The sequence below is a fragment of the Geotrypetes seraphini genome, chromosome 11, assembly GCF_902459505.1.
Source record: "Geotrypetes seraphini chromosome 11, aGeoSer1.1, whole genome shotgun sequence".
NCBI classification, from domain to species: Eukaryota; Metazoa; Chordata; class Amphibia; order Gymnophiona; family Dermophiidae; genus Geotrypetes; species Geotrypetes seraphini.
Genome location: NC_047094.1, coordinates 48,651,569 through 48,674,283, shown reverse-complemented (window position 1 = coordinate 48,674,283; position 22,715 = coordinate 48,651,569). Strand labels below are relative to the sequence as shown.

Sequence of the window (22,715 nt, the reverse complement as noted above, 5' to 3'; positions counted from 1 at the left end):
ATAAAAAATATAATAATGTTTTTGAATAAAAGATATTGTGACTATAAAGACAGCCTAGTTTAAAAAAAAAGGTCACTAGGGGGCAGTGTGAAATAAGACGGGGGAGTCTTTTGAGTAGAGCTGTCTTCCTGCTTCTGGCTTGACATATAAGGGTGTGTCTTAGCTTATCACAGCAAGATTTCACGTTACTAACACGGACTTTGTGTTCTCGGATCTAAGAAGAGGTAAGCAGTGCAAGATTCGTCAAAGCGATAAAAATTAGAGGATTGGAAAAGGATATGAATCTTATAGGTCCTCATAAATTTTAACCAGAGGATATTTGTCATCGTCCAATAGATTGTCAATATCACAAGAGAAAGTTCTGTAGCATCTAAGTTTTGGGCCTGTTTATCATCACTTGGAGCTTGCCTAAGAAGACAGGGAAGATAATAGGAATGAAAATTGGAGATTTTTGTTCGGAATTTATCTGCTCAATCTAAAGGTTCAGTAAGATTTGAATGAATCTCTGGACACTTGGAATAATTTTATAGCGGGAAAAATACCATCCTTCAAAATGAATTCTGAGATTTGATTCAAAGAAACTATGTTTAGAATTTAAAATGTTTTTTGATCAAAAGAAAGAATAATTTTAATGAGAATTTTATGGTTAGATAGAAAATAACAAACTACTTACAAAAGAATCCATAAGGTGATTGAAATAGTTATTCGCTATCTTCAAGAATAATATATTAGTATGTATTAGATAGTCCAAAGGGATATCCCTTATACTTAATGAATTATCAAATGTATTAAATATGATTTAGCTTAGAGAAGTAATTGAATAAAAATGAATATGTTATAAGTAAATGAACATATGTTTGATTATAGTATGATTAATTCAATATATTTGTTTAACAAGGTAATTATAAAATGGATTTGATAAAATTAATTATAACTGTAAAATATATAATAACTATTAATTCAATAATTTAGGGTATAATATTTGGGAAAGTTATATGCCTTAATCAATATGGGTATTTTATTTATTTCTGTTTTTATGAAATTGTAACTATCCTATAAGTACATAGAAATATGAATTCAATAGTTAAATTAATACGGCACTATTTATGATTTATATAATATATTTGGTTAGCTTAATGTATTCAAATAATAATATTTTTAGCCTGTTAGGGGTTTCTCATGACCTGAATCCATAGATGCGTTTCCAAGTTTACTTCATTATTTTGGGAGGGGTGGGAATAGTGATTTGGGGGGGGGGGAAGGGGAGAGAAAAGGTAGAGAAGGGAGGGTTTGGAAAGGAAAAATTTAACTTTCAAAGTTTTAAAAACTGTGTAATAGTGTCTATTCATATTAATTTAAATAAATTTAAATATTTATGTTGGATTACATATTTGAATATTAGTGTTTATAATTGAGATTAAAATTTTCTCATTAAATGTTAATGGCCTTAACACTCAAATTAAAAAAAAAGAATGCTTGCCTTCTTGAAACAGCAGAATGCCGATTTATATTATATACAAGAGACGCACCTATCAATGGTGGAGTCAAAAAAGTTGGAAGTTGCCATATTAATAAATAAAGTGTACAGCTAATTTTCAGTTGATTGATTCTGATCCCTTGGGTAGGTGGGTACATGTAAAAATGAGATTGGGAAATAATACCTTGGATTTGTTTAATGTGTATGCCCCAAATACGAATCAAAGTGAATTTTTTTTATTTTTTGTGTGTTCAAAAAAGTTTTATTAGTTTTTTTTTTTTAAAAAAAGGGTACAAAATCATAGTACAATAGGAACAAGCAGAACATCACTGTGCATATAACAATTACATACAGAGGTATATACATGGGAAAAGATTGATTTACGATAAGTGACACATAAACAAATGAGATTATAGGTATTATGGAATCAGAGTTTATAACTAAAGGGAGAAATGGGTTAATTTGAAGAATCACAGTATCGGGTAAGTGGGGACCAGATTTGATCATATTGTATCAAGCGATTATTCCTTTCTGCTAGTACTTTTTCACATTTACCCGTCAGACAGACAGAATTCCACCAAGTATGAAAGTCAACTTTGGATAAATCCTTCCAGTTATAAAGGATATTTTGGATAGCCAAAGACATTAATAAAGTGAACAATTTAGCTGAAGTTTTATCCAGAGTAGTCTGTAAACCCTGTGACATGCATATTATTATACAGAATGCTAGAGGTTCATCAATAGACAAGATGGAACATATGGTGGACCATACTTTAGACCAGTAACCTGAAAGGAGGGGACATGAAAATAAAAGGTGTGTTAAAGTACCAGGTTGGAGTTGACAAGACCAGCAATTGGGAGATATGGATGGGTCAATCTTATGAGATAAGAGGGATCCAAGTGGCTTTGTGTAGTAGAAAAAACATAGATTGCAGTAAGGATGCTGATCTGATAGATTTAAAAAGTTGTAACCATACTGCTGACCAGTCTATTGCATCTGAAGGCAGGTTCAGTTCATGAGTCCATTTAGATTCTTTGAGGAGTGAAGAATCAGTGGATATTTTTTGGAGTAATTTATACCACAGAGTGGCTTTGCCACCAAATTCGGCCAATATTGTGTTGTGAGAGAGAAGGCTCAGGGTGTCTTTCAGGTCAAGTATATTAGGAAATACTTTCATTAAGCAGTGTCGGAATTGCATCCAATAGAAATACTGGTTTGAGGGTAGATGAAATTTGTCAGATAGTTCAGAAAAGGAAAGCCATCTGTTGTGATCCAATAAGTCTTGAAGATAATGGATACCATTTCTTTGCCATTTGGGCCACAAGAGCACTTTATTCTGTATTCTGATTTGAGTGTTATTCCATATGGGAATCAGCTTGGAGGCGGACCATGGTACTGGGAGAGCATTGTCAATGGAGGTCAAAACCGTTTTCAAAGAGGCAAGTATTGGATCCTTAAGCTCATTTTTAGACAAGGTGAGACAAGCCATGCATTGGAGTTTAAGTTGACCATGAGAGGTTCAGACTAAATCTATCCATGCAGGGACGGGATTTAGAGAAAGAAATGTTAAAGACCGAGACCAATGTTGAATAATGAAAGCATGGTGATAGTGGAGAAAACCGGGAAAGTTTACTCCACTGTGAGATCTACTCGCCTTCAGTTTTGCCAGGGCAATTCGAGGATGTTTCTTGTTCCATAAAAATTGGGATAACAGAGTATCAATTTGCTTGTATAGTTGTTTAGGGAGAAGAAATGGAAGCATGCTCATAACATAGATTATCTTAGGGGCAATTACCATACGAATTGACTCAATTTTGCCCCACCATGACAGGTTCATGTGGAGGCGAGACACAACCGCTCTTCTGAGCCCAAGGTAAGCACCCATAATACGCATGACAGCCCTAGCAAACACAAGGGATGGAGGGCCATGTATGTCAATGCACACAGTTTAGGCAATAAAATTCTGCAAATGGAGACCGAGATAGTGAATGCCGACCTAGATGTGGTGGCGATATCCGAGACCTGGTTAACGGACTCTCATGGGTGGGATATGGCTATACCGGGTTACAGTTTACTTCGTCGAGACAGAGAGGGCAGGTTAGGCGGAGGGGTAGCGCTATACATTAAAGAAGGCATCAAAACCACCAGAATCACGGATGTTAAGTACACCGGGGAATCCCACCGGGGAATCCCTGGCCAGAGGGAGAGAAAAATGCCTGTATCTTGGTGTAGTATATAGACCTCTAAGACAACCGGAAGACAAGGACACGGAACTAATTGAAGACATAGAAAATATCACTCTACGGGGGGACGTTGTACTAATGGGAGACTTCAATATGCCGGATGTAGACTGGAGCACACCTTCAGCAACAACCAGCGGCAGCAAGAGGCTATTAGCCTCCATAAGGGGAGCACACCTCAATCAAATGGTAATGGAGCCCACTAGGGCCCAAACGATCCTTGACCTAGTACTCACCAATGGGGAAAGCGTCTCAGAAGTCTTCGTGGGAGATAAGCTAGCCTCCAGCGATCATAACATGGTATGGTTCCACCTGAGGAAAGGTTTCCATAGATCAAACACTAAAACAAAGGTACTCAACTTCCGAGGAACAGACTTTGCACGCATGGGAGTTTTCGTCCATCAGGCGCTCCAGGACCAAACTGAGACAGGGAATGTGGAGGATATGTGGTCATCCCTGAAATCTGTCATACACGAGGCAACCGGCCGTTACATAAAATCATCACATAAACGGCGAAGAAAAGACAAACCCCAGTGGTTCACCGCAGAGATCTCACGTCTCGTTAAGGAGAAGAAAAACGCATTTGCTTCCTTCAAACGCACGGGGAAAAGCGAAGATCAACTGCTACACAGGATCAAGTCCACAGAGGTCAAAACGGCAGTCAGGGAGGCCAAACTTCGAGTGGAAGAAACTCTAGCAAACAACATTAAGAAAGGGGACAAATCCTTCTTCCGGTATATCAGTGACAGGAAAAAAAACACAGACGGGATAGTACGCCTGAGAAAAACGGACGGGAATTACGCAGAATCGGATCCCGAAAAGGCCGAACTACTTAATGAATACTTCTGCTCGGTCTTCACCTGCGAGGCGCCAGGGTCCGGCCCTCAATTGAAGCCACAGTCAAACACAAAAGACCCGTTTCGGAATTTTAAATTCACACCCAGCGAGGTTTACTTTGAGCTAACAAAACTCAAGGTGGACAAAGCCATGGGACCGGACAATCTGCACCCCAGAGTGCTCAGGGAGATAGGTGATGTCCTGGCAGAACCATTAGCCGTGCTCTTCAATCTCTCACTGAGTACAGGGACAGTCCCCTTGGACTGGAAAACAGCTAACGTTGTTCCTCTGCACAAAAAGGGTTGCAGGACAGAGGCTGCAAATTACAGACCGGTGAGTCTGACATCGATAGTATGCAAACTCATGGAAACACTGATCAAACGCCAATTGGACACGGTCTTGGACGAAGGGAATCTACGGGACCCCAATCAACATGGATTCACCAAGGGTAGGTCCTGCCAATCAAACCTCATCAGCTTCTTTGACTGGGTAACAAAAAGACTGGACGAAGGAGATTCACTGGACATAGTGTACCTAGACTTCAGTAAAGCTTTTGACAGCGTCCCACACCGCAGACTGTTAAACAAGATGAAATCGATGGGGTTAGGAGAGACTCTAACGGCATGGGTCAATGATTGGCTGAGTGGCAGACTTCAGAGGGTGATGGTTAACGGTACTTTCTCTGAGACATCGGAGGTGACCAGCGGGGTGCCGCAGGGCTCGGTCTTGGGTCCGCTCCTCTTCAACATATTCATAGGAGATCTGACTCAAGGGCTTCAAGGTAAAGTAACATTATTCGCCGACGACGCCAAACTATGTAATATGGTAAGCGAGAGCAATTTACAAGATAGTATGGCGCAGGACCTGCGTACATTGGAATGCTGGTCCTCAACCTGGCAGCTGGGCTTCAATGCTGGGAAGTGTAAGGTCATGCACCTAGGTAGCAGAAACCCGTGCAGAACTTATACCTTGAACGGGGAGACCTTGACCAGGACTTCAGCGGAACGAGATTTAGGAGTAATCATTAGTGCAGACATGAAATCTGCCAATCAGGTGGAGAAGGCTTCCTCAAGGGCAAGGCAGATGCTGGATTGCATCCGTAGAAGATTCGTCAGCAGAAAGCCTGCTGTCATAATGCCATTGTACAGGACCATGGTGAGACCTCATCTGGAATACTGCGTGCAATTCTGGAAGCCACATTACCGCAAAGACGTGCAGAGGGTCGAGTCGGTCCAAAGGATGGCCACCAGAATGGGTTCAGGGCTTAAAGGTCTCTCATACGAAGCAAGACTAAACAATTTGCAGCTCTACACTCTCGAGGAACACAGGGAGAGGGGAGACATGATTGAGACGTTTAAATACATCACCGGACGTATAGAAGTGGAAGATAACATTTTCCTTCTCAGAGGCCCGTCAACCACAAGGGGGCACCCGCTCAAACTCAAGGGCGGGAAATTTCACGGCGACACCAGGAAGTATTTCTTCACAGAGCGAGTGATTGATCGATGGAACAAGCTTCCAGTACAGGTAATCGAGGCCAGCAGCGTGCCAGATTTTAAGAATAAATGGGACGCCCATGTGGGATCCCTACGTGGGTCAGGGCAAAACATTGGCTAATCTTAAGGGGAGGGTCTGTAGTGTGGGCAGACTTGATGGGCCTTGGCCCTTTTCTGCCATCATCTTTCTATGTTTCTATGTTCAATGGAGACCATTTTTGAGTGAGGGATTCGACTGTATCTATCAGGTATTCAGTGTTGAGTTGAACAGACTCCTCAATAGTTGGGCCGAAGAGAATCCCTAGACATTTCATACGAGAATCTGACCATTCAAAGCCCAATTGAAGAGACTCATATTTTGTATCTGGGCAATTTAGGGGCATGATTATGGATTTATTTTTATTTCAATTTGTAACCAGAATCCAAGGAATATTTTTCTATTGTAGATAAGAGGGGAGTTATAGATGTGGGAGAGATATAAAGCAGGATATCATCGGCGTAAGCTGATACTTTTATCTCCTGATTCTGGTGTAGAAATCCGTGAATGTCTGAATTATTCCGGATGGCTATAAGTAAAGGCTCTAATGCAAGGTCAAATAGGAGAGGAGAAAGCGGACAACCTTGTCTGGTACCTCGACTGGGATTAAATTCAAGTGAAAGATCACCATTCATTAGTGTCTTGGTGGAGGGGGCGGTATATAGCAATCTAACTCGTTGGATAAAGTTAGATGAAAACCCGAACCACTGCATTACCTGAAAAAGAAAAGGCCATTCGACCATATCAAATGCCTTTTCAGCATCTAGGCCAATAGCTAATATCTGTTGATCAATATGTGCAGGTTTGTTGTGTATTAATGAAATGATGTTAGAAAATGTATAAGTGTTATCTGATGAGTGACGACCATTGATAAAACCACATGGGATTGGGACCTGGAGAGGGGAGAGAACCTTGGCTATGAATTGGAGGAAAGGCAAGGGAGGGAAGGATGGATGAGAGGTGCAAAGACCTGTGAGGGCTTGGAGGGGAGAGAAGCTACATCTTACGGCTCTGTAAATCTTGGTTCAAATGTTTTGGATAAGTTTGCTCTTTGCTGTAAAAAAGTTGCCGACCCCTGATTTAGGCCAATATCCTGCTTCCAACAGCAACCAATCCGGGTTTCAAGTTTCAATTTACCCTTGTAACTTAGGGTAGGGAGGGAGAGCGAGAGGGCACTCTCTAAAGTTGAAAGGGGATAGATTCTGTACGAACGTAAGAAAGTTTTTCACCCAGAGAATGGTGGAAAACTGGAACGCTGCTCTGGAAGCTGTTATAGGGGAAAACACCCTCCAGGGATTCAAGACAAAGTTAGACAAGTTCCTGCTGAACTGGAACATGCGCAGTTAGAGTGCTGGTCTTTGACCTAGGGGCCGCCGCGTGAGCGGACTGCTGGGCACGATGGACCACTGGTCTGACCCAGCAGCAGCAATTCTTATGTTCTTATGTTCACATTGATCCGATCCTATGAGTTTGGTGATGATCCGTTGAAGTCTGCAGGCAAGAACTTTCTGGACGGCCTTCCACATCCTCAAATAGACACTTCGGACTCTGTAATGCCGGATTCTCCCATTACGTCTGAGGAATTGTCTCAAACTCTCCATACAATGTCGCCAGGCAAGGCTCCAGGACCGGATGGCCTGACTGTGGAATTTTATAAAGAATTTCAAGATATTCTCCTGCCTCACTTTCTCCGTTTCCTTGAGCATCTCATTGAATCTGGCCACCCTTCTGGATCCTTTACTGAAGCCACTATTATTGTTCTACCAAAGCCAGGCAAAGATCCTAAACGGATCCCTAACTATCGCCCTCTCTCCCTAATAAATGTCAAAGTGAATTTTTAAGGAAGTTACAACAATTATTACTCCCACTGGCTGCTTATAATTTAGTAGTGGCTGGAGATTTCAATGCTGTTATAGATCCATTAATGGATAAAAAACCAAGTAAAGTTATGAAGTCCTTAGGGTTAGATAATTTGGTGCAATCTTGTGATTTGAAAGATATATGGCGGATACTTCATTTTAATGAGCAGGGATTTTCTTTTTGTTCACAAATTCATAAGTTCTTTTCAAAAATAGATTATATTTTTTGTTTAAAATCAAATAGTAAAACAAGTGTCAAAAGCATCCATAGACCCTATCATTTTGCGGGATCATGGGGGTGTATGGATTGAATTTAAATTTGAAGAACAAGAGTATAGTAGGTCTGTTTGGAGATTCAATAATACATTGATTGCGGATTCAAAATTCCTTGAAGAATTTAAATTAAAAATGATTGAATTTTTTCAAATTAATACTTCAGAAGAAATTACCATAGAAACATTATGGGATGCATTTAAGGCTACCTTGAGAGGAAATTATTTCATATTCGGTATATATTAGAAAACAACTTAAAAAACAATTTTCTGATTTGGAAAAAGAAATTACAGTGGTGCCTCGCATAACGGACGCCTCGCACAGCGAACGCTGCGCACAACGAACTTTATGTCTTGATTCGTACAACGAACTTCGTTTCACACAACGAAGTCGCCCGAGCTGCATCCTTCCGCGCAGGCACTGCGCTTAACTGCCCTCTCTCCGCCTGGCTCCCTCTTGCCCCCCCCCCGACTCCCCGACACGATCGGGGCAAGAGGGAGCCCAAGCCCTCTTGCCCCTCCGCCTCCCCGACACGATCGGGGCAAGAGGGAGCCCAAGCCCTCTTGCCCCCCCGACTCCCCGACACGATCGGGGCAAGAGGGAGCTCAAGCCCTCTTGCCCCCCCGACTCCCCGACACGATCGGGGCAAGAGGGAGCCCAAGCCCTCTTGCCCCCCCGACTCCCCGACACGATCGGGGCAAGAGGGAGCTCAAGCCCTCTTGCCCCCCGACTCCCCGACACGATCGGGGCAAGAGGGAGCTCAAGCCCTCTTGCCCCCCCGACTCCCCGACACGATCGGGGCAAGAGGGAGCCCAAGCCCTCTTGCCCCCCCGACTCCCCGACACGATCGGGCCAGGAGGGAGCCCAAGTCCTCCTGGCCACGGCGACCCCCTAATCCCACCCTGCACTACATTACGGGCAGGAGGGATCCAGGCCCTCCTGCCCTCGACGCAAACCCCCCCTCCCCCCAACGACCGCCCCCCCAAGAACCTCCGACCGCCCCCCAGCCGACCCGCGACCCCCCTGGCCAACCCCCACGACACCCCCAACCCCCTTCCCCGTACCTTTCTGTAGTTGGCCGGACAGACGGGAGTCAAACCCGCCTGTCCGGCAGGCAGCCAACGACGGAATGAGGCCGGATTGGCCCATCCGTCCCAAAGCTCCGCCTACTGGTGGGGCCTAAGGCGCCTGGGCCAATCAGAATAGGCCCGGGAGCCTTAGGTCCCTCCTGGGGGCGGGGCCTGAGGCACATGGGCCCAACCCGACCATGTGCCTCAGGCCCTGCCCCCAGGAGGGACCTAAGGCTCCCGGGCCTATTCTGATTGGCCCAGGCGCCTTAGGCCCCACCAGTAGGCGGAGCTTTGGGACGGATGGGCCAATCCGGCCTCATTCCGTCGTTGGCTGCCTGCCGGACAGGCGGGTTTGGCTCCCGTCTGTCCGGCCAACTACAGAAAGGTACGGGGAAGGGGGTTGGGGGTGTCGTGGGGGTCGGCCAGGGGGGTCGCGGGTCGGCTGGGGGGGGCGGTCGGAGGTTCTTGGGGGGGGCGGTCGTTGGGGGGAGGGGGGGTTTGCGTCGAGGGCAGGAGGGCCTGGGATCCCTCCTGCCCGTAATGTAGTGCAGGGTGGGGTTAGGGGGTCGCCGTGGCCAGGAGGACTTGGGCTCCCTCCTGGCCCGATATTGTCGGGGAGTTGGGGAATCGGCGGGGCAAGAGGGCTTGGGCTCCCTCTTGCCCCGATCGTGTCGGGGAGTCGGGGGGGGCAAGAGGGCTTGGGCCCCCTCTTGCCCCGATCGTGTCGGGGAGTCGGGGGGGCAAGAGGGCTTGGGCTCCCTCTTGCCCCGATCGTGTCGGGGAGTCGGGGGGCAAGAGGGCTTGAGCTCCCTCTTGCCCCGATCGTGTCGGGGAGTCGGGGGGGCAAGAGGGCTTGGGCTCCCTCTTGCCCCGATCGTGTCGGGGAGTCGGGGGGGGCAAGAGGGCTTGAGCTCCCTCTTGCCCCGATCGTGTCGGGGAGTCGGGGGGGCAAGAGGGCTTGGGCTCCCTCTTGCCCCGATCGTGTCGGGGAGTCGGGGGGCAAGAGGGCTTGGGCTCCCTCTTGCCCCGATCGTGTCGGGGAGTCGGGGGGCAAGAGGGCTTGGGCTCCCTCTTGCCCCGATCGTGTCGGGGAGTCGGGGGGGCAAGAGGGCTTGAGCTCCCTCTTGCCCCGATCGTGTCGGGGGTGCCAGGGACCACACGGAGTCACCCACCGTACCACCCGATTCGGGTAAGCGCAGGTATCGGTGGGTGGCTTATTTGCGGGGGGGTGCCTTATTTTACATTTTTTTCTAAAAAGGGGGGGGCTGTCTTATTTGATGGCCCTGCCTTATCATCGGGGAAACACGGTAGAAAAAAAAAAAAAAATGAACAGTTAAGTCCCAGTTTTTGCCGCTGAGACTCTGCCCTCTCTCACTGTAAAATTAGACTCTACTTAGTCTGTCTTTAAATTTAAAAAATGTGTGTTGTTTTAAAAAACAATTATGTTTTTAGATGTATCTAAATAAAAATAATAACCAAAAATTTATCTTTTTTTATGTCATCTTAGCATATTTTATGCTGCAGAACGAATTATTTTTTTTTACATGTATTCTTATGGGAAAACGCGTTTCACATAACGAACGTTTCGCATAACAAACTTGCTCCTGGAACCAATTAAGTTCGTTGTGTGAGGCACCACTGTAAACATTTGGAAGCTAAATTAGTTGATAAATGGGAGCAAAGTACCCTGCAGGCTTTATTAAAAGCGAAGGGTAAATATAATGAGATATCATCCAAATTTGTAAGGAATAATTTCTTTTCCCAACAAACTTTGTATTATGGAAGTTCAAATAAGACGGGAAGATTATTGGCAAATTATCTTAAAGCGAAGAAAAGTAGAACAAAAATTATTGCAATTAAGGATGAGGAGAGACACATACTCAAATTGAAAATATTTTAAGTCAATTTCTAAATTTTTATAAAGACCTATATTCTTCTAAGCCTTATGAAAATAGAGAAAAGATGGTTTAGACTTTTTGAATTTAATAGAGGGGCCGAAAATTCCTGAGCATATAAAAAAAAGTTTAGAGGAGCCTATATCATTAAAAGAATTTGAAACAGCGTTGAAATCTCTTAGAGTTGGATTCGCTCCAGGTGGTGATGGTTTCACGGTAGAATTTTATAAATCATTTCAAGTTACCCTATTACCTCATTTATTGAAATTATATCAGTCGCAACTAAATAAAGGTGGCATTACAGGTACTATGGCAGAATCATTGACTATAGTTTTGCCAAAGCCAAACAGAGATCCCACATTGGTTTCAAATTACAGGCCTATATCATTAATCAATGTAGATGGAAAACTTTTGGCTAAGACATTGGCTTTACGTTTAGCCAGTGCTCTCTCTTTTATTGATATGCACCAAACTGGATTCGTTGCTAAGAGACATTCATCTAATAACACAAGATTGGCTTTTCAGATGTTAAATTTAACAAAAGCCATGAAGGATCCAGCTTTTTCTGTGTCCTTGGATGCAGAAAAAACTTTTGATCGGGTGGAATGGACCTTCATGTATCAAGCTATGGATTGGTTTGGAATAGGTTCAAGATTTATTCTAATGATTCAAATATTGTATAGCTCTCCTGTTGCAAAATTGTATATTAATAATAATTTTTCAGAACGCTTTAATTTGCAGAGGGGGGTTAGACAAGGTTGTCCCCTATCTCCTTTGCTTTTTGATATTGTTTTGGAACACTTCCTATTAGCTATTCAGCAAGTAAGGGAGATACAGGGTATTCCTTATTCAGACCGGGAATACAAAGTCTCTGCATATGCAGATGATATTTTGCTTCATTTGAGAAATCCAGAAACAACCATTCCATGCTTACTTGAATTGATTGAAAAATTTGGAAAATTTTCAGGATATAAGATAAATTGGAATAAATCTGAAGTTCTTCCACTAAATGTGCATTGTACAAAAGGTTTGTTTGATTCATTTTCTTTTGTATGGAAGGAAGGTAGATTAAAATATTTGGGAATATGGATAAAAAGCATGCTGGAAGACACAATGAAAGAGAATGAAAAATCTTTATTGCAGAAGGCTAACAGAAATGTGTGAGCAATGGAATCCATTACATCTGTCTTGGTGGGAGAGAGTTCAAACTATTAAAATGATGATATTACCATGTGCCCAAGGCCCCGCCCCCAGGAGGGACCTAAGGCTCCCGGGCCTATTATGATTGGCCTAGGCGCCTTAGGCCCCACCAGTAGGCGGAGCTTTGGGACGGATGGGCCAATCCGGCCTCATTCCGTCGTTGGCTGCCTGCCGGACAGGCGGGTTTGGCTCCCGTCTGTCTGGCCAACTACACAAAGGTACGGGGAAGGGGGGTGGGAGTGTCGTGGGGGTTGGCTGGGGGGGCGGTCGGAGGTTCTTGGGGGGGCGGTCACTGGGGGGAGGGGGGTTTGCGTCGAGGGTAGGAGGGCCTGGGATCCCTCCTGCCCGTAATGTAGTGCGGGGTGGGGGTAGGGGGTCGCCGTGGCCAGGAGGGTTTGGGCTCCCTCCTGGCCCGAACAACTAGCGGGGGGGGGGGGTCGCCAGGGCCAGGAGGACTTGGTCTCCCTCCTGGCCCGATATTGTCGGGGAGTTGGGGAGTCGGCGGGGCAAGAGGGCTTGGGCTCCCTTTTGCCCCGATCGTGTCGGAGAGTCGGGGGGGCAAGAGGGCTTGAGCTCCCTCTTGCACTGATCGTGTTGGGGGTGCCGCGGTTGGCTGGGGCAAGAGGGCTTGAGCTCCCTCTTGCCCCGATCGTGTCAGGGGTGCCGCGGTTGGCTGGGGCAAGAGGGCTTGAGCTCCCTCTTACTCCGATCGTGTCGGGGAGTCGGGACCGCCAAGAGGAAGCAGCAGGACACCGGTAGGAGCTTCTACATGATGGGGGTGGGGTCGGGAGGCTGTGGGGGAGCGAGCGGTCCTTTAGGGTGGGGGTGCGGGTGCGGGTAGGAGTACGTGCGAGCGGTCCTTCGGGGTGGGGGTGCGGGTGCATGCGAGCAGTCCTTCGGGGTGGGGGTGCGATCGGTCCTGCGGGGGGGGGGGGGGGGAATCGGACGTCGGGGGGGCATCAGGCTTTCAGGGTGGGGACAGGACTTCAAGGGGGAGAGGAGAGTCGGGCGGCAACGGGAGAGTCGGGCAGCATGCGCGGTATACGGGTGTGCGCGGTATATAAAAATTTCTATACATAAATTTGTGTTTTCCGTGCGCTATCCCCGTGTGCGCGTTATCTAGGTGAAAATACGGTAATATGGAGTCAAAGAATAGAAATAAAAAAAAGAAATAACAATCTATCATCTTAGGAGCATTCACAAAGGACGCAGGAAGCTGCCAGTTCGCGCTACTCTTTTGGAACGGCAACAGAACCAATTATGATTTCACTACCTTCTTTAGCCATAATAAATTCTAACAATTGTTTGGGCTCAAAAAAAAAAAAGAAAATTTTTCCCACCATAAGTAACACAACATTTTGACAGAAACTTCAAAATAAAGGTTGCACCTAGAGATATGACTCTCAGTCTATAAACCAAGAAGTCACTTCTTCTCTTCTGTGTCACCTTTGAAAAATCAGGAAATATACGTATAGTTGAACCCAAAAATTGAGCATCCAATTTCTGAAATAAGTCTTAAGTATTAAATCTCTATAAAACTCGAGAGCAAAAGTCACCAGAAGGATAGTCCTTTCCATTACTACATCAAGAGAACTTTCTAAGAAATTTGTTAAGTCAATTTATGTACCAGGAACCTCAGTCTGTGTTGGTGTAGAATAATTTCATTAGTTTTAATGGACAAATATTGCACTCTTACAATTGGTGGTAAATTTTCACTAGGTAATTGTAAAACTTCACACATATATTTGTGAACCATTTCAATGGCTGAGATTACTGGTGAACGAGGAAAATTCAAAATTTTCAAGTTATTTTTTCTTTGGTAATTTTCAATATATTCTAATTTCTTCTGAATAACATTCCTTTCTTTAACAATATCCAATTGAAGATCTTTAGCTTGTGAAATTTGTTGTTCATGTCAATGAATAATCTCAATAATCTTTATTGAATCACAGCTTTTTCTTGGCTTACAAACTTGTATGTTAAAACCAAATCACTCACTCACTACTGGTAGGAGCATGAAGAAAAATGTGGTTGGTTTTTTAACCATATGAACTTTTCCAGTGTTATTGGAAGCTGAATCAATGCAATGTTGCTGTGAGTGAGTGATTTGGTTTTAACATACAAGTTTGTAAGCCAAGAAAAAGCTGTGATTCAATAAAGATTATTGTTAATTCATCACAGAGTACTAGAAAATTTATCCCTACTAGTAGTTATAATGAATAATCTCACCATGTTTTTTCAGGGTTCCCTCTTGGTGTTCTACTTTAGAGTTAATAGCAGCACTATCTTTCCTCAAAACTGACACTGCTTTCTGAAGATTAGAATCCATAATTTCCATTGCCTTCCAGATTTCCTCCATACTCATGACAGGAGGATTCTCTAACCTTCCATAGATGATCACTTCTCCCCCGGTACTCTTTTCTTCAGTCTCCATGCTGGAGATCGGTGTAGAATCTCCGGCTTGATCTTCCGCTCCTCCAGGGCTACTTGCTTCCGTTTCCTCTATAGGGGACTTCGGCATTGCCAGCAGTATGGGACTGGAATTCCAGGCTGACTAGGTGCCTGTCTTCCTTCGGGGCTTAGCACTGCCCCATTGCCGCTAAGATCCTCCATCAACGGTGGGGGTTCTCCTGTTGCTTGCTGCGTCCTCGGTGTAGCAAGCCGAGCCAAACCGTCCAAAGTGGTCTGAACCAACCCTCTTGGAGTCGCGGTCGCTGGATGCACAGACCGCGTTAAACCTTTCCTCTTGCCCATCATGCGAACATATACCGCAGGACCGGTAAGTTGGAGAAGAGTCGGTTCGAGACCAAATTAGTCCCGCAGCTCAGCATGCACGTCTGCTCCTGAAGCCATCTTGACTCCCTTTTCGCCTATCCATTGACAAGTTATTGTAATGATTAGACACCATTTTCCTCTGAAAGTACACTTATACCTAGGGAGGTGGGAGGATGGTATAAAGTTTTATTAAAGGTTTAATCAATAGATAAGAATATAATATTTATACGATATTTTTTGATTAAAATATTTGAAGGTAGGGTGGGTGGGGGGTATAAATTTATGTATTTATGATGTTATTATAAAGAAATTCAAGTGATGTGTTCAAGTTTTAACTGATATATTATTGTGTACTTGATGTAAGATGGAAAAATTAATAAAGAATTTGAAAGGAAAAAAAATTCTGGGGCCCTTTTACTAAAGCTGTGGCAAAGGTGGCCTTAGCATGCCATTACCACGGATCTTTCCCATGCACTAAGGCCACTTGTGTCACAGCAGGAAATAAGTTGATTTTCCTATTTCTGGAATTAATGGCCATGCACTAAGGACCTGAATTTATAAATGTTGCCTAACTCTTAGGCGCCTTTTATAGAATTGCGCCTAGCAGTGCCTAAGCATTCTAGGTGTTAAAAATTTAGGCACACTGCCATTTAGGCCAGGGTTTTCTTGGCCTAAATGAGTGCGTCTAAGTGAAACCACACCCAACTTCACTTCTAGCCATACCTGCTTGCTAGTAGGTGCCTTGGTATTATGACAGGGAAGCTCTTATCACAGTGAAAACTACTGCTAAAACTCTCCAACATGCAGCACAAGGTCCTGTAAAACCCAGCGTAGAGCCAGAACAGCTGGCTCAGCCAAGAGAATGCAAGCAGAGGCAGTTCCCAGCACAGCTGAAGAGCCAGTTAGGGAAGGCTCTGAAAACACCTAAGTTCCCCTATTACTCCTTTCACCAAGGCAGGGAGAAACCTGACACCAATTTGCAGAGGGGTGGAGTCAGACCCCGGAGTGTAGAGACTGGGAAGCCTCAAAGGGAAAGGCAGTTAGAGTGGAGAGAGGAGGACACAGCTGGGACTGATGAGAGAAGCCAAACCACTCACGGAGGTTCCAGGTCTCAGTGGGTGCCTAAGCCCCAGCATGATCGTATGGCAGGAAGCCAGCTCCTAAGGAAAGGTGGTACAACACTTGGGAGGTACAGTGACTGGCAGCTTAAACCCCAGAGAGAAGGGCTGGGAAATTATCCCCAGGGAAATGCTGTAGGCATTTTGGCAGACCTGCAGGAAGGGGGATGGGATGCACAGCCTGGGAGGAATGAGGAAATGCTAAGCCAGAGTTCCCATGAGGGTGAATGGGAAATGTGCAGTGTCCCGAGTGATAATGTAAGTGTGGAGGACATGGACCTGGGAGTATACAGTATGTGAAAGTCCTCAGCTAATTTCATGAAGAAAGTTCTCCATTGTTTTTTTGTTTCACACTGAAGCCAGAGCACATTGCTGGCAGAGCTGAGGCAGCTCTGCCTAATTAGGTGAGAAAAGCTTGTCTGAAAATAAAGAGAGCTGAGAGGTGAAAAGGGTTGACACAAGCCGTGCTCAGCTATAAAGCCAGAAGTTGTTGGGGTCCAGAGAGACCAGTAAATCCCAGTGGGGATATGAGCCAATGAAGGCATTGAACTGATGCAATATTTTGAGTTTATATTATCTTTCTTTTGATAAGGAGGGGCAATCCAGCTCCTCAGTAAAAACCCATAAGACTCACCTGGACTGTGATATAGTAGCGTGCAGGATGCACCCAAAGGACTCTAACAAACCAATGTGAATGTTTTCTTTTCTTTTTACTTTGGGACACTAATAAACCTGGTACTGTTTTTCAAGGAATCCGGTATCCGGGTCTTCCTTTCACAACCATATAAAAGGCGTTTCAAAATTCTTGCTTGTGGTCCGAGCCAGATTTTCCCACCTACTCAGGGACGGGCCCGGCCACAGTATAGATGCCTACTGACTAATTAATTTTTTAATGTTTTTTTCAATTGTTTTTTAATGGCACTTTCAATTAACAGCGCTGATTACACCAATTAAAAAAACTAAGGGCTCCTTTTACAAAGCCACAGTAGAGGTTTCTACCACGGGCTGATTGAATTCTATGAGCGTCGGAGCAGTTACCTCACCGACCTGTGGTTGGTTGGTTAATTTTAATTTGTTTAGGTAGTTTATATATTAATTGGGCTATATTTTTATATGAATACTATTTTGTTACTTTGTAAACCATCAACAGCCATTAGTACAGATGACATATAAAAAGCTTGTGTTATGTTATGACACCACCACCAAACTAACACAGGAAGAGATTAACTTTACTAATCAGATAAATTCTTCCTAATGGAATTCTTTCCAAAATTTGACTTCTGCATGGTAGATATTCAGAGGGTCCTTCTATATTTTAAAATATAGATCACATTTGTATTTGTTACATCAAAGAAAGAGAAAAAACTCTCCAGCTCCAAGAACCTCATATTCTCCATTAATGGAAAACAAATCCTCTTTCAGTAATGGATCCCATACTTATTAAAACTGTATCTTGCTCCATCCCTGTCTTTAAATCTATTTCTCTAATAACAGAATCTTTCACTAGGAGGAGAATGTTCCTCTTATGAGACGGTTAACCTTCTTGATGGACCTGCAAGATGCTAGCCACTGCTAGTGTTCTAAAGTAGAGAATGACATATCCTGTCCTGTTTTTTCCTGTCCCTGCCCCATTCCTGCAAGCTCTGTCCTCATCTGCACAAGCCTCAAACACTTTAAAATCTTAAGTGTTCAAGGCTTGAGCTGTAAGGGAGACCTTACAGGAATGGGGCAGGAACAGGGACAAAACGCGTGCAGACAGGATGGGGAAATTGTCCCCATGTCATTCTCTATTCTAAAGTAGTAATATAATGGCTTTTTTTTTTTTGGGGGGGGGGGCAGTTTCTCACTCATTGTTGTTCTTAACTGATCTTTAACTACCAAAATCTATCTGCTCCTTATCCTTGGGATCCTCTGGGGCAGGGGTGTCAAACTCAATCACATTAAGGGGCCAAAATCCAAAACACAGGCTAAGTCGCGAGCCCGCCCCGCCCCATAATAATATTAATTATAACACCATTTTTTCCATTCATTTTTCATATATACACCCACAATATAATCTTATTAACACATAATGGTAATGGTTAACCACAAAATTAAACTACACAAAACATACTGTATGCTTCTCAACATTCATTCCTACCAGAACACAGGACCAAAAACTAAGGGCTCCTTTTACAAAGCTGCGCTAGGGCCTTAAAGCGTGGAATAGCATGCGCTAAATTGCCGCACATGCTAGTCGCTACCACCTCCTTTTGAGCAGGCAGTAGATTTCCGGCTAGCGCATGCTAATCCGGTGTATGTGATAAAACCACTAGCACGGCTTTGTAAAAGGAGCACTAAAAGTACTAAAATATTTTTTAAAACACCCTAAGATTCAAGATTCTGCATGCAGTACAACCCCCAGAGAAAAAGACACAAATGTATTTCTTCCTGAGCAGTGCAAAAGATAGACAGCAGATTAAAATGTTCAAAATTGACATAATTCAAACACTAACTTGAAAATAAAACCATTCCCCTTACCTTTGTTGCTTCCCTCCCTCCATACTGTGCCTCCCTCTGGCGGGTGTCTAACCTTCTGGCCGGCTCCAACCTGGCCGTTTTATGTGGCCCGCAGTCCGATGCCCCCCGGTGTCATCTTGTGGCCAGCTCCCTCCTCCTTCCAGCCTTGTGTGCACGGAGCTGCGTGCAGCGGCTCCTCATGTATCCTGCACCTGAACCAGAAGCCTTCTCTCTGACATCACAACGTCAGAGGGAATGCTTCTGGATGAGGTGTGTGACGCGTGAGGAGCCGCTGCACGCGGCTCCATGCACATTATGGCTGTGAGGAGGAGGGAGCCGGCCACAAGGTAATACTGAGGGCATCAGACTGTGGGCCGCATAAAATGACCAGGCAGGCCGGATTTGACCCGCGGGCCTTGAGTTTGACATCTGTGCTTTAAAGAAACAAGGGCAGGATGTAAATTCTACACAGGTTAAGACACAGAATTCTACCCAACTCTAACAAACTGAGCAATCCTCATTTTCTCAAATGTCTTCTCTTCCCTCCCAGACCAAATTTCTCTATCCATGTATATGTATTCACTTCCCCACTAAAGCACATTCACTAGCCAAATGTGATATAGTACAGAATCCCTTCCTCTCAAGCACATATACATTAGTCACATGAGATACACCTTCTTTCTTCTCTACCTGTGTGTCTGTTCTTTGAAAAAAATGATCTGTACCTTATATAGTCATAGCTGTCATGCCATTTTTCGCCTTTTAATATAGGAAAAGCCATTTCTCGTGGCATAGGGGTAGCACGGTCAAAGAGAAGCTTGGCCTGCTTAGCTTCAGAAAATGTGACACCTGTGATTGAAAAGGGGAAAGAATAGACCAGTGAGTTGTCATAAGCAACAAGCTATAGGTAAAAGAGAGAAAGAGCTGTGTGTGTGGGGGGGGGGGAGTATGAGTATGAACAAGCAAGACATTATGTAGTGGATATCAAAGACGCTAACATTATTATGTACAGGGGCCACCACTAGGCCAATCAGTTTTGTGAACTTGCCATCTAAAGGGCAGGGAAAAAATGTGCTCAAATTCAACCAATGGCCAGATACAATTCTGTAAAAACTATATAAGAACAGACAGATCAGGACAATATGCCACAGGCAATACAGAACAGGCTAAAATGGATAAACCCCTGGATTGTGATGTTCAGCGGAGGTCCGTATGGAAAAGTGCCAGATTATATCATGGTTAGCAGGGCAGATAGATAAAAATACGCCTACTGTCTTATCCTTTTTCATTGAAGCAGACAAACCAACCAACCAACCTCTTCCTGTGGTTACTCTTACCCACCTCATCCTCTGGCACCTAACCTGGTTCAAAGAGCAGGTCACTAGTGAACAAATTTTTCACTAGCAAGTTGGAGCAGAGTTTGATGCTTTTCAGATGGCTGTAGCGACGATTCAGATACATGGAGAGGATATAATGCAGGTCAAGTAGGAGGCAGGTCCAACGAGCACCCACAGGAGCTGGACCCACCAGATCTATATGTACAAACCCAGAAAAATGTCAGAAGTTAACCTCAGTGTCACTGAATACTAATGCAGCAGTCCAACAGCTAAACTCAGGACTTGCTGTGTCACTAGAATACTTGATCACTGCTGCCAAGATTTAAGAACTTAATCCACATGTGGTTACAGCCAAAGCTGCATGTGGCAGGTAAGTGGCCCTTTGACAGTAAGCAACAGTATACAATATACATTAATCAGTTGTACAATATAGTGCCCCATACGGTTCATCTGAAATAATACCACAAATATAACATAGTGGATACCATATAATACAGGTTAATGGGCAAAGGACACAAAGGAAGATTAGGTTCTTACCTCGATAATCTTCTTTCTAGTAGAAAGCCATATGAGTCTTGAACCAGTGGGTTATTCACCTCTTCTCATGAGTTTGTATAGAAGGTGTCATCAACATTTATCCATTCCATCTCTTTCTCTGCACTATGTTCTTGCTCCTCAGTTCATACCAAAGCAGTTGACTACCATTACAACAGGAGAAAGAGGAGGGGCACAGAGAACTCCCCAATGATGCCAGGACAGCTCTGCTCTTAATCAACTGTAAAGAAAACCAGTGCTAATAGGAACATAAAAAACAAGGTGGAACCCAACAAGCCACCTGAATGCAACTGGCACTAACACTTATATAGTTCTCGCAGTCTCCCATTTAGCAAAACATTTTTTTTATACAATAGAGAGCTATCTACAAACCTCTCCCCTCAAGAAGAATATCTGGACACTGTGGAGATCTTCCGAGTTTTCATCACTTTTCAAACCTGTTTGACAGGAGAAGGTCAAGCATCTAGAAAATTCATATATGCCTGAGACAGTAAGCAGGCTAAATCGAAGACTGACAGTGCAGTCCTTCAAGACTCATATGCCTTTCTATTAGAAAGATTATTATTGAGGTAAGAACCTAATCCTCCTTCTAGTGCAAAATGCATATGAGTCTTGAACCAGTGGGATGTACCAAAGCAGTCCCCTGAATCTAGTTTGAGGAAGATGAGCCTGCTGTTAGCAGCGAGGACCCAAAAGCAGTGTCCATTTGTGCCACCACATACATTCTGTAAAAATTTGTGAAAGTATGGAGGGTGGACCACATAACTGCCCTACAAATCTCCTTGGACAGAACTGCCTGGGATTCCACTCATGAAGAAGCCATGCTCCTGGTAGAGTGTGCCCTCAAAAACCCGATATATGCCATACAAATCCATCTTTAAATGAAAGCCTTAGAACCCGGCTTCCCAGGCAGCTAGGATTCATAAGTACAAAAAGATGATATGAGAGACAAAATCATTTGTTACCTCAAAGTAACAAAGAATCTCCTAACATCCAGCAACACCAAGACTTTGTCCTTTTTCTTCAAACCCGTGGTCTGGAACACGGATAGATGGACTTCCTGATTTACATGGAAAGCAGAGACCACTTTTGGCAGAAAGGAAGGTACTGTGCACAGCAAGACCCCAGCCTCTGTAAACCTGAGGAAAGGCTCTGTGCATGAGAGAGCCTGCAGTTCCAAGACTTTTCTCACTGAGGTGAGAGCTACCAGAAAAAACTGTCTTAACGGTAAGATCCATTAGCAATGTTTCTTGCAAGGGCTCATATGGGGCCTTGCCAATAGAATGCAAAACAATGTTTTGATTCCAAGTTGGGAACAGCCGTCACACAAGAGGATGCAGCTGCATCGTTCCCTCCAAAAATCTTGCTACATCAGGATGTGAAGCCAAAGAAACTTTCTCCCTCTAGCCTTAAAGCAGGAGAGGCCTGCCACCTGTATTTTCAGGGAACCAACAGCTAGGCCCTTCTCTAGCCAGTCCTGAAGAAACATTAGGACCACTAACAGCGGAGGCTGAGAAGGCTCCACATTTTGCTTAGCACACCAGTGATGAAAAGTCTTCCAAGCCTTAGCATTGGCCGCAACAGTCGCTAGTTTCTTAGATCTTAGGAGGGTATCCATGACTACCTCCAAGTAGCCCTTGTATGCTAAGGTCAGGCGCTCAAGAGCCGTGCCATAAGCCCAAAGCGTTCTGGACCCTACTGGTCCCTGTGAGAAAAAGAATTGAATGAAGCGGTAGTTTGAGAAACTGTTCCTTCTGTAGACGGAATAGATACGCATACCAAGGCCAATATGGCCAATCTGGGGCAACCAGGATTACCAACCCCGTTTGGGGCGCTATTCTTTGAATTACCCATCCTATCAAGAACCATGGGGGGAAACACATACAATAGCCCCTTTCTCAGGCCAAGGTTGAACTAGAGCATCCATGCAGGCACTTTCAGGCTTAAATCTTCTGCTGAAGAAGCAAGAGACTTTTTTGTTGAATGCCGATGCCATCAGATTGAACGTTGGACATCCCCTTTGATGCACAAAACTGTCAAAGGCTT

At 44.3% G+C, this 22,715-nt stretch overlaps 1 protein-coding gene across 2 annotated transcripts in view; it reads right to left on the bottom strand.

Moving 5' to 3' along the window:
- WDR90 (WD repeat domain 90) overlaps positions 1 to 22,715 on the bottom strand; it is a 247,472-nt gene that overhangs the window by 206,296 nt on the left and 18,461 nt on the right. For both annotated transcript variants that reach the window (XM_033914400.1, XM_033914401.1), the window contains exons 5-6: positions 20,139 to 20,309; positions 19,503 to 19,626 (exon numbers count right to left, since the gene is read on the bottom strand). In XM_033914400.1, the coding sequence (XP_033770291.1) occupies positions 19,503 to 19,626; positions 20,139 to 20,309 (295 nt within the window). The remainder of the gene's footprint in view (positions 1 to 19,502; positions 19,627 to 20,138; positions 20,310 to 22,715) is intronic.